The 12,896-nt window shown below is 41.8% G+C and overlaps 1 protein-coding gene and 1 pseudogene across 3 annotated transcripts in view; both read right to left on the bottom strand.

Moving 5' to 3' along the window:
• MCM3AP (minichromosome maintenance complex component 3 associated protein) overlaps window positions 1-12,896 on the bottom strand; it is a 65,520-nt gene that overhangs the window by 49,909 nt on the left and 2,715 nt on the right. For all 3 annotated transcript variants that reach the window (XM_066369959.1, XM_066369961.1, XM_066369960.1), the window contains exons 4-7: window positions 7,779-7,857; window positions 7,380-7,524; window positions 6,025-6,215; window positions 1,927-2,066 (exon numbers count right to left, since the gene is read on the bottom strand). In XM_066369959.1, the coding sequence (XP_066226056.1) occupies window positions 1,927-2,066; window positions 6,025-6,215; window positions 7,380-7,524; window positions 7,779-7,857 (555 nt within the window). The remainder of the gene's footprint in view (window positions 1-1,926; window positions 2,067-6,024; window positions 6,216-7,379; window positions 7,525-7,778; window positions 7,858-12,896) is intronic.
• LOC136393288 (ligand-dependent nuclear receptor-interacting factor 1 pseudogene) lies at window positions 9,624-10,437 on the bottom strand (annotated as a pseudogene).

Here is a 12,896-nt window from a genome sequence, read left to right as displayed (position 1 = left end):
TGGTTAGAGCATCATCCCAATACACCAAGGTTGTAGGTTCAGTCCCTGGTAAGGGCACATGCAAGAATCAACCAATGAATGCATGAATAAGTGAAACAACAAACCAATGTCTCTCGCTCTCTAAAATCAATATATTTTAAAAAATTAAATTACAAAAAATAAATTGAAAGGCCCTGGCCGGTTGGCTCAGTGGTAGAGCATCGGCCTGGCGTGCAGGAATCCCGGGTTCGATTCCCAGCCAGGGCACACAGGAGAAGCGTCCATCTGCTTCTCCACCCCTCCCCCTCTTCTTCCTCTCTCTCTCTTCCTCTCCCGCAGCCAAGGCTCCATCGGAGCAAAGTTTGCCCGGGCGCTGAGAATGGCTCTGTGGCCTCCGCCTCGGGCGCTAGAATGGCTCTGGTTGCAACAGAGCGACGCCCCGGATGAGCAGAGCATCATCCCCTGGTGGGCGTGCCAGGTGGATCCCGGTCGGGCACATGCAGGAGTCTGTCTGACTGCCTCCCCGTTTCTGGCTTCGGAAAAATACAAAAAAAAATAATAATAATAAAATAAAATAAATAAACTGAGAAACATATTTTTAAGATAAGTGGCCAAGAAGACATCAAGAAAGAAAGGAATATAAGTGAAGACACAACTGCTTGGCTCCTAGAACAGGGGTGTGACAGATAAAGGACTTTATCATATTTTTAATATTTTTATCTATTCATTTTAGAGAAGAGAGAAAGACAAACAGAGAAGGGAGAAAAGGGGAGAGGAGAAGGAAGCATCAAATCCCTTATGTGCCTTGACCAGGCAAGCCTAGGGTTTTGAACAGGCGACCTTAGTGTTCCAGGTTGACGCTTTATCCACAGAGCCACCACAGGTCAGGCAGGTAAAGGACTTTAAAGCACTTTCAAAGGTCTTAGCCATGTTCAAATACCAGATTGTATCTACACAGACCAGGAATGGAATGGAAACAAGGGTGTGGGGGGGACAGTAGGGTCCTGATGGGGCCATGGCCAGTTACCCACCAAAAGCTTGGAGATGCATCTTCTACTTGCAAGGAGGCTGAAGACATGTGGCCTAGGGCAGATGTCTACAGGCCCACTGCAAACTCTGTCACTGTCCCTGGGGCAAGAGCCCATGGCCCTTGCCACAACAGCTGGGGCCTGACTGAGGACTCTGCGTTGGGTAAAGACAGCTATATAACCACCAGCCAGGAGCGGAGAAAAAGCCCAAAAGCAAAATTAACAAAGACTAAAAGGACCTAAAATGGGGATTTTTAGGGAAACAATTTGAGAACACGCTCAGGCACGTATTCAGGAACCTGAAAAAAGGTCATACCCTCTGGGTTAATTAACTTAATTCTTAGAATTGATCTTAAGGAAATAATATAAACACCTTAGAAGTAATACACATATAGCATGCCCAAATGAATTGCTAATACAATTAAAAAATCAAAAAATCTATCAAATGATTGCAAAGTGGGGAGTTTTGACAGAACTATGTAATTAAAAAACATGCCATCATTTAAAAATGCTTTTAAAAAGTTCATCTAACAAAAGAAAATCATGATATAATTTTAGTAAAAAAAAAGTCATACAAAATTATATCTACAACATAATCCCAAATGTGAAAAACATAAACATAGAAAAGGATAGGAATAAAATTGTGAAAAGAAAAAGAAATGCAAAAATGTTTTTTAATCTATACCTTAAGGTCCCTTGTGTCCTAGCACTTTACACAAGACTCTTTAGTACACACTCACAATATTAACAATGTAACATGATTGTTACATACTTTACAAAAAGTAAACATCCAGATCAGGTATCAATATAAACAGAAATTATGAAAGAATAAGCCTCCCTCCCTGCACGTTCCACCTCCAGCTCAACAGTGAGTTATAGACAAGTGCCTACAGGGACCCCAAGGGGCATGGGGCTCCACCTGGTCAGTCCCTGGGATCACTTCAAATACACTCAGCTGGCTCCTCGTTTCCCGCATGTACCGTTCCTTCTCGGGACACATGTCAGGGCACGTCCCAACAAAAGTGCTCGCTTTGTCCAGGTCAGTTCTTTTCACCCGAGCTAAATGATGTCAAGAAAACAGTAAGAACATACCACATAGTTACTAAGAATTCAGAAAAGTTCATTTTCATAATGATAAAAGAAAAAATAAAAGTAAAAATAAATATTATACAAACCACAAAAGAAAATATTTTAAGACATTGGGCCTCTGGGCCTGACCAGGCAGTGGCGCAGTGGATAGAGCGTCAGACTGGGATGTGGAGGACCCAGGATTGAGACCCTGAGGTCGCCAGCTTGAGCAAAAAAGCTCATCTGGTTTGAGCAAGGTTCACCAGTTTAAGCCCAAAGTCGCTGGTTCGAGCAAGGCAGTCACTCAGTCTGCTGTAGCCCCCGGTCAAGGCACATGTGAGAAATCAATCAATGAACAACTAAGGAACCGCAACAAAGAATTGATGTTTCTCATCTCTCTCCCTTCCTGTCTGTCTGTCCCTATCTGTATCTCTCTCTGACTCTCTCTGTCTCTCCCACAAAAAAAAACAAAAAACAAAAAACATTGGGCCTCCGGAAAGAAAAGCATGGCCTATCACACTGTAGGGCAGGGTGTCAAAGCCAGTAAAGACCCCCCAAGGTGCCTGACCTGTGGTGGCGCAGTGGATAAAGCGTTGACCTGGAAATGCTGAGGTCGCCGGTTCGAGACCCTGGGCTTGCCTGGTCAAGGCACATATGAGAGTTGATGCTTCCTGCTCCTCCTCCTTCTCTCTGTCTCTCTCCTCTCTCTCTCTCTCTCTCCCTCTCTCTCCCCTTTCTAAAATGAATAAATAAATAAAAGATTAAAAAAAAAAAAAGGACCCCCAAGGTCTGCTTGCCTCTCCGGACGGCTGTCTCCACTGCACACCACAGGCTAAGGGCACACACATTTCGGACTCCTATAGTAACATCAACAATAAACACTCATGCTGCATGCAGTATGTTTGTTAAAAGAATCAATCTGACCTGACCAGGCGGTGGCGCAGTGGATAAAGCATCGGACTGGGACACAGAGGACCCAGGTTTGAGATCCCGAGGTCACCAGCTTGAGCGCGGACTCATCTGGTTTGAGCAAAGCTCACCAGCTTGGACCCAAGGTCGCTGGCTTGAGCAAGGGGTTACTCAGTCTGCTATAGCCCCACGGTCAAGGCACATATGAGAAAGCAATCAATAAACAACTAAGGTGTCGCAATGAAAAAAAAAACAAAACAAAACAACTAATGATCGATGCTTTCCATCTCTCTCCGTTCCTGTCTGTCTGTCCCTATCTATCCCTCTCTCTCTCTGTCTCTGGAAAAAAAAAAAAAAAAGAATCAATCTGTTAAATGTAAATATTCAAAATACTTCATTGTTCTAAAACTCAGTATTTCATCATATTTTTTCTTTTTTTCATCATATTTTTAATAAAACAAATTACATAATGGAAATTACCTGGTCCTAACATGAATAAACCATTATTATTAACCACAGAATTAAAAGTTACAAAAGTATCTTTATTTTATTTTTTGTGACAGAGACAGAGACAGACAGAGAGAGGGACAGATTGGGACAGAAAGGGAGAGAGATGAGAAGCATCAGTTCTTTGTTGCGACACCTTAGTTGTTCATTGATTGCTTTCTCACATGTGCCTTGATTGGGGGCCAGAGCAGACAGAGTGACCCTGTCCTCAAGCCAGCGACCTTGGGCTCAAGCTGGTGAGCCTTGCTCAAACCAGATGAGCCGGCGCTCAAGCTGGTGACCTCGGGGTTTTGAAACTGGGTCCTCTGCGTCATGGTCTGATGATCTATCCGCTGCACCACCACCTAGTCAGGTTTTTTTGTGTGTGTGTGACAGAGACAGAGAGAGGGAAAGATAAAGACAGACAGACAGGAAGGGAGAAAAGTTTAAAAAGTATCTTTAAATTAAATGGAATGAAGAACTTCACAACTCAAAATATATATACACCTTATATTTATTTTGGAAAATTCCAATACCTAGTAATAATTTTGTTTGGAATATAAAAACCACCATGTCAGTGATATTATTTACAATGGCAGCTTTTTATTAGTGTTAAGGAGGCACTGAGATTATTCCACTGATTCACAGCTTTTGAAAAGAGGAAAATCTTACAGCTAAAATTTAATTTAAAGTTTGCAACGAGGTTTTTCCTTTTATTTTTCACTGCACGTAGTTTTAATGTTAATAGAATATTAATTTTTATAATCGATAACACATTCACATGGTTCAATAATCCAAAGGAGCCTGACCAGGTGGTGGTGCAGTGGATAGAGTTTCCAACTGGGACACGGAGGACCCAGGTTCGAAACCCCGAGGTCACTGGCTTGAGCATGGACTCACCAGCTTGAGCATGGGACTGCTGGCTTGGGTGTGGGATCATGGACATGACCCCATGGTTGCTGGCTTGAAACCCAAGGTTGCTGGCTTGAGTAGGGGTCACTCATTCTGCTGTGGCCTCTCCATCAAGGCACATGTGAGAAAGCAATTGATGAACAACTAGGGTGCCACAGCAAAGAATTGATGCTTCTTATCTCTCTCCCTTCCTGTCTGTCTGTCCCTATCTGTGCCTTTCTCTGACTTTCTGTCAAAAACAAAAAAAAACAAAGGAATAACAACATCCAAAATAGAACACACCCTCACACCTTGCTCCCCTCTACTGACAATCAGAGTGAGCCGATCCTTTCCCATCTCCCATGACTACTTTATGCACACACAAATGCTGTGTACGGACATACACACTTTTCTCCCTTGTTTATACATAAATGGTAGCACAGCACAGACCTGCTTTTCTCACTTCACAACAAATCTTGATGAAAATCCATAAAGAAGTCCCAGTCTTGCCTGATCAGGCGGTGGCGCAGTGGATAGAGCGTCGGACTGGGATGTGGAAGACCCAGGTTCGAGACCCCAAGGTCACAAGCTTGAGCACGGGCTCAATCTGGTTTGAGCAAAAGCCCACCAGCTTGAACCCAAGGTCGCTGGCTCCAGCAAGGGGTTACTCGGTCTGTTGAAGGCCCACGGTCAAGGCACATATGAGAAAGCAATCAATGAACAACTAAGGTGTTGCAACGCCCAATGAAAAACTAATGATTGATACTTCTCATCTCTCTCCATTCCTGTCTGTCTGTCCCTGTCTATCCCTCTCTCTGACTCACTCTGTCTCTGTAAAAAATAAATAAATATATAAAATTTAAAAAAAAAAAAAAATAGATTAGAGCTCTGAAAAAAAAAAAGAAGTCCCAGTCTTCTATTAAACTATTTACAGTCTGTCTCATTGAGTGGACTAGTTTCCAATCTCTGCTGTCAAAAACAACCTTTATATATGACTCTCACAAACACAGTGTTTGTGGCATACACTCCCTGGACATGGAAAACTGTGCCAAAGGCGTGAGCTCTCCTATGTCTCAAAGATTTCATCCTCTTGCCCTCCTCTGCAGGAGTCACTGCCCCAGGATGCATTTCCACACAGTGTCATCTTCATCTCTCACTGGGTGATGGGGTGAGAATATTTCCACATATTTAAAAATCAATTCATAATACTTCCTTTGCCCCTCCTCATGTTTCCAGTGTGTTTGGTCTTTTTCATACTGACGTATACAGGCCGTTCTCTTTCAGGAAGTCGGCCCTTTGTGAGAGTTATAGACTTTTCCTGGTTGATATTTCTTAGTTTTACTTGTGATTTCTGTCAAACAAAATATTTACTTTTGTAACATGTGCTTTCTGAATGTCTAAAAATTGCCCTTTAAATTGTTTAATTTAGCATGGATCAATGATTTGTAGACTTTCTTTCAAAAGTAAGATAAAAACCCATCTGCATTATATCCATGTCTACATTCACCCCCTCAGGAGACTAGTAAACAATAAAGACTGCCCGTGGCCTGTCAGAGGCCCTGAGACTCAGCTCATACTTAGGGGTCGCCCCTCCCCCAAGCTCTCGAGACCTTATCATGACCCTCCAAGGGTCTGGGCCTCTGCAGAGAGGCAGCCACCATACCTTGCCGCATGACTCTGTCCCTCTGGTCAAGCAGGCGGTACTTCTCCTCAGACGTCTCGGCCACAGTGCCTATCAGTGCACTGAGGGAGGACACATTTGGTCCAGGACCCTCAGAGCCCTCAGAGCCCAAGTCAAAAGCGTCTCCCTCAAATGGGTGAGCCTTTAGAAGACCTGGCTTCTTCACTGGAGAACTGCAAAGAAAGAGCGACACAGTCAAACCTTGTGCTCATCCAGCATCTGCACCATTTCCATTTCTAAACGCATCCCTTATCTTTCAAGATTTTCGGCTCCTCTAAAGCTGATCAACTACAAACATGGAAGTGGAACAAGCCTGGATGACTCTGGTGATGACCATAAAGGTGTTACTCATGTTATTCCCTGTGATTTTAAATTTTTGAAATAGTTTATAATTCTTTTAAAATGAAATGAGCCCATTTAAACAGCTGAAATATTTATAGATTTCTATCTCAAAGAAATGAAACTGCCTGAAAAAAAAAAACACTTTACCACCATGCCTATATGTTTTCATACATAACTTTTCAATAGAAGGATGTATTAGAAAAAACTGGGCATTCTCTCTCATCTTCCCCTTTTTCAGTTGGCTCCCAGAACTCTGTGAACTTGAATGTCAAAGATACAGGAAGGGGTGAGTGAGAAAGAAAAAAGCAAAAACAAATCAATAACTAAATTGTTAACTGCAAAACAGAATGAGGAAAACAGTATATTGTCCAAAACAGGTAAAAGATTAAACAGAAGAACTGTGGAAGCAGGCCTACTGTGAAAGGGAGGGTGGGAAAACAAAGAAAAGGGAGGAGAGGGAGAGCAAGGGAAAGGAGGAGGGGAGGGAGAATTTGTGAATAAGGATTCCCAAGCGGACAGCCCCCGCACTCCCGTTGGCACACATCGTGTGCAGCTTCACTGTGATAAGCTGAACCTACAAAAAGCCAAGTTGGAAACTGCTAAGAGTGGATATTAGGAATACACAGTTATGTGGCCAGTTAGAAGTTCTAAAAGAAAAGGTGACTACTTATATATTTATGTCAGGAAGAACTGCATGACAGCAACTAAATGATGCCAGATGACTGAGGAACCCCAGGGCTTCTTCAGGGCCCTGGTAAGTGGCTCTGATTGTCAACACTCTTATATCCTACCCTATCCCCAATCCTCCCCTCCATGTCCTCTCCTCCTCCTCCCCTTCCTCATTGGCCCTTAGCCCCTGTCAGTTGTCAGCATATCACCCCACTCCCTTTCGTGCTTTGGCCTGACTACTGTGAAGTACCTCCTGTTTACTAACATTAGAAGTCAAAAGAACCCACATGCCATGTCACATACAGTCACAGGAAGGACAGCCACACCTTTTACTCAGGAGGCTGCCAGTTGCAGCCCTCCCCATGGGCTTGCCCAGAGGGGAGTGCTGAAAGGGTGTGTCCTCGGTGCCCTGGGCAGCTTCTCCTTCACCTGGTTTCTTCTCCTTGAGGGAAAAAGGTTTCTTGAGGGGACCTGAGAATGCATGAGTCAGAACAGGGTTTACAATAAATACCACATGTCACTCGACACTAGATGTTTTTACTTTTTGGGGGGAAAGTATTATAATTGTTATAGGAATTACAAAACAGCCAAAGAAAACACTATGAAACACAAGGATCCACTCAGAGCCAGACCTCCATTGGTCTTGTTAAAGGGCTTCCACCAGTGTTTAAAGGGCCTTGGACACAAAGCATTAGAGACTGAGCAAAGAATAACTGAAAACTCACTTATTTTCTTCTTGTGCCAAAAGATAAGCACATCTTTATGCAAACCTTTCCCCTTCTTCTTGGCCAGGGCTGCAGAAGCCTGGAAAACAGTTCACAACACAAAGTGTGAGGTGTGAGGAGACCACAGGAAATGAGATTCAGTACTCAAACTCAGTCTGCAAGTGTGTGTGATGAGCAGCACTTCCACCTTCTACACGTATGAACACACTGCTGGCCTCCAGCCTTGGGATCCATAGTCCTTGTCTCCCTTATGTGTCTCACATCTGATACTTGCTCTTTTTTTTTTTTTAATTAATGACTTTCCTATGATAGAACCCCTAACCTTGGTCTCATTGGCATTTGTTAAAATGATTTTTACCATCTGTCAACACATACAGCAATAGAAAAACACAGTCAAGTCACACACACAAAATGAAGCTGCAGAACAATATACACAGGATACAATTTATCACAAAACAGCACTAAACCAAGTACATATTAGTATACCTACAGATACAACTATGAAAATGTCTAGAAAAGCACATACCACACTAGTAACTATACTTGCTCCTGGGTAACAGGAAAGATGGGGTGATCGGGGAACTCAAAATGGTATGTATCAATGAACTGCTTACAATGACCATATATTGATATATCATGTTACTGTACTTAAGTATTTTTTAGGGTTTAGCTAGGAAAATATGCACATTGCAATAACCAAAAAATAACTTAAAAAATGAGGATTAATTACCATCTGACCCAACAATTCCACCCCTAAGTATACACCCTACAGAACTGAAAGCAGAGTCTCAAGAAAGGTTTGCATACCACATTCATGGCAGCATTATTCAAAATAGCCAAAAGGTAGAATCAATCCATGTCTATTAACAGATGAATAAACAAAACATGGTCTACCTATACCACTGAATATTATTTGGCCATAAAAAGAAATGAAGTACAACCACATCAATAATTGATGAAAACATTATGCTAACTGAAAAAAGCCAGACACAAAAGGACAAACTGTTAGATTCTACTTATTTGAAATATCTAGAGAAGGCAAATTCATAGAAACAGAAAGTAGATTAGAAGTCACCAGGGGCTGGGCAGGGCGGGAATGGAGAGTTACCACTTAATGGTTTCTTTCTGGGATGATGCAAAGATCTGGAAAGAGACAGTAGTGATGGCTGTACAACACTGTGAATGTAATTAATGCCACTGAATTGGAAAAAATCAATAGGAAATAATAAACAGCAAAAGCCCTAAAACTGCATATATTTTGGCACTAAACTTCTACTCTCAGAAATTTAAACAAAGGATATAAGCAACCAGAAATATATGCACAAACGTCCATAAATAGAACTGGCCAAGGTAAGTAAGCAAGCAGGATAGAATGCCATGAGACATTCACCAACTCCATTCTAATCTATACTGTTTATTGATTTCAGAAGATACTAAAGATTGCTACATGAAAAGCTTATCAACAGTATATACAGTATGATCCCACTTCTGTAAAAACAATGTGACTATACATTTGCAAAGATATTAATCAAAATATTCAGATGATACCTGAGAGGATAGAATTATAGGTGATTTTGTGCCTCCTCCCTTAGTATAATGTCAGGCAACACTTCTACCACTTAATGAAATTATAAAACATGTTTTCTACTTTATAAATTCCCACAAGAATTTTTTTTTCACATTCCTTAAATAAAATTTTATAATCAACTGAAGAAAAAAATAAATTTCACCATGAAAGACACTTTCAGAATACATTTATAGTTAACTTAATGTAAAAAGTAATATATATGGTAAAAAAAAAAAAAGAGCTAATTCCTTGAAGTCTTTAAGTATAGCAACATTTTATTATTTTTGGTGCATCTTCTTATGCATTTCTTCAAGGGCTGCTTCTTTCTCTCTCAGTATCTGCTTAAGTCTTCTTATTTTTTCATCACGAATTGTTTCTTCTAACTCTGGTGGTGTCATGGGGAAAATACCTTCAGTATAATTTTTATTAAAGGAATGACTTTGTTCAAAATTTGCACTTGAATTCAATGCATCTTTCTTCTGGTTTTCACTGGTACCGTGTTCTACTTCAGTTGTCTTTTCTTCTCCAGTTTTGTTTTGCTGCTTGTGACAATGTTTTGGTGTGATACATCTGAAGTTGGTAAAACACAGCTAACAAGTTGCGAGCTGGTGACATTGGTTCCTCCATTTACAGCTGTGTTATAAGCACTCTCGGTTTTTCTCTTCTTTGTGTGATACATCTTCTTAATTTTTGCTGTTCTTTTCTTATAGAAACTGTTTTCTCTCTTCCTCCTTCACTATAAACGTTGCCTCTTTCTCACTTTTCACCAAACTCTTAAAGGAATCAAAAACTTCTCCAGTGGCCAAATTGTTAGGAATCCGAGTAAGGCATACTCTCAAATCTTTAGTGAGACCAAATAACTTTTTAAATTCAACATCAGTCTTCGGATATGATGCCTTACTGCTTCCTCCTTGAGAGTTTTTCTTGTTTTTTCTTTCTTGAGTAACTTTTTCTAATGTTGATGCCATCTCATTCTGGATCAGTGCGAGGCGTTGCCTGGCTTTTCCTCAGCGGCTTGCAAGAAGACTCTCTGGAGGTTATTGGACATTTTAGAGAGGTGGGAGGAGTCAGTACATCCAAGGAAGTGGGCAGTAGGGGACCAGGGTCCTCCAAGGGGCAGAATGAAAGAGAAAAAATGTTGGGCTGGAGTTGCTCTGGAGCGACTCTGAGGGGTTTCGAAGCTGAAAGGAGGGCAACAACAGTCTCCCCAGGGGGCGTGGTTTCAAGCTTCCACAAGAATATTTTTTTAAATAATAAAGATATGAGGCTATATATTGGGTAGGGGAATAAGTTTGTAGCGTTTTTACTGAAGACTTTTATTTAAACAAAAAACAATAATTATATCAATAAGTTAATCAATTATATATTCGCCGTTGCTGTTTACAACCTCTTCCCACCTCTCGACCAATTTGTTGATGCCGTTCCACCAAAAATCGCCTGGTCTGGTGTCAAAGAAGTTGTTGAGCCAGTTTTTAAGGACCTCTTTGTTATCGAAGGTAACGCCTTTCATATGGTTTGACAGGGAGTGGAAAAGATGGTAATCGGTTGGTCGGTGCAAGGTCCAGAGAATACGGCGGATGCTGAAGGACCTCCCATTCAAGCTCTTGGAGTGCGGCTTTGACGACTTGTGCAACATGGGGCCTGGCGTTGTTGTGAAGGAGTATGGTTTGACCATGTCGATCAGGTCTTTTCAGTCGAATAGCCTCATTCACGTGGTGTAGCTGGGCAATGTAGAGCTCCTTGTTGACCGTGGCATTCTTTTCGAGCATTTCCCAGTGCACCATACCCTCCCAGTCCCACCAAACACATATCATGATCTTCTTTGGATGAAGGTCCAGCTTGACTCTCGGCTTTGGCGTATCTCCTGGAGCCACCCACTCCTTTCTTTGCTTCATATTGATATATAGGCACCATTTCTCATCTCCCATGACGATTCGGTACAAAAAGCGCTGTTTATGACCACGTGTTGCTCGATGGCGGGCGAGATGCTGAGAAGCAATTTGAAGGCGACTTTGTTTTTTTCTTTGAGCTCGTGAGGCACCCAGGCTCCCAATTTTTGGGTAAATCCCATTGAATGAAGGTGATTGAGAATTGTTTTATGATCGCAGTTCATTTTTTCTGCCAATTCACGACTGGTTTGGCGACCGTTCTCCTTCAAAAGTGATTTGAGACGTTCTTCATCGAATTCAGAAGGCCTTCTGCTGCGGGACGTGTCATCGACGTCAAAGTCGCCATTTTTGAACTTTGCAAACCATTTCCGTGCTGTAGACTTGCCTATGACACCTTCTCCATACATGTCGCAAATGTCCTGGGCTGCTTTGGCAGCTTTTTGACCTCGATGAAAAGCAAAGAAGAGCAGGTGTCGAAAATGTTGATTTTTGCCTCCTGGGTATTCCATTTCTAAGCCTCAAAACTAATAAAAAATTAAATAACTCAAAAATACAATTAACATAGTTTTGTAGAGCAGAAAGAGTTTTATCGAATGAATACTTACCCTTTGCCAAACAGCAAACAAATCGTTGTAAAATAAAAGAAAATATAAAAACGCTACGAACTTATTCCCCAACCCAATAATATGAGTAGTCCATGTTTGTGAGAATACTCGATAACAACTGTGTTAAGCAAAGGTATACTTACATACAGGGCAGGGTGAAAGTAGGTTTACAGTTGTTTGTATGGAAAATAACACAATAACTTATAAATAATAATACAAGAATAAACTGTGTTCTGTGCACTCAGAACTGTTAACCTACTTCTTTTTTAATTCATTTTTAGAGAGGGGGTGGGCGGAGGGAGAGAAGAGAGGGGGAGAAAAACCAGGGACAGGGGCAGGGGGGCAGGAAGCATCAACTCCTACATGTGCCTTGACCAGGCAAGCCCAGGGTTTCAAACTGGCAACCTCAGTGTTCCAGGTGGACGCTTTATCCACTGCGCCACCACAGGCCAGACCTGTTAACCTACTTTTGCCCCATCCTGTATTTAAGGTTAGAGTATAAACTAAACATAAGCAGTTATCTCTGGAGAATAAGATTACAAGGGAATTCTACTTTTTCTTTATTGTTTGAATATTTACAGCAATCATGTACTATGGCCAAATAAAACAAAATCAAAACAGAACTCAAGTTTGGAAAACTGCTCTGTGATTACAGAGTCACTTCCACACATTTCAGAGGGATCTGGCTTCATGGGACTCACCACTATATTCAGTAGGGCTGCAGGCTTTTCACTAATGACTGCAGTTATGAAATAAACAGTGCTATTCCAGCTTCTCCAAGGTAAAAATAAAGTATTCTAGTAGTTTCCTAGCAAGCAAAAACTGATAGATAAGAAAAATAGGTTTTAAAATGACAAAGTTCACGGCCCTGGCCAGTTGGCTCAGTGGTAGAGCGTCGGCCTGGCGTGCAGAAGTCCCGGGTTCGATTCCCAGCCAGGGCACACAGGAGAAGCGCCCATCTGCTTCTCCACCCCTCCCCCTTCCCTTCCTCTCTGTTTCTCTCTTCCCCTCCCGCAGCCAAGGCTCCATTGGAGCAAAGATGGCCCAGGCACTGGGG

This window comes from Saccopteryx leptura, chromosome 2 (genome assembly GCF_036850995.1).
Source record: "Saccopteryx leptura isolate mSacLep1 chromosome 2, mSacLep1_pri_phased_curated, whole genome shotgun sequence".
In the NCBI taxonomy this organism is placed as follows: Eukaryota; Metazoa; Chordata; class Mammalia; order Chiroptera; family Emballonuridae; genus Saccopteryx; species Saccopteryx leptura.
Note: the sequence above shows the minus strand (reverse complement) of the source record. Positions and strands in the feature narration are given on the sequence as shown.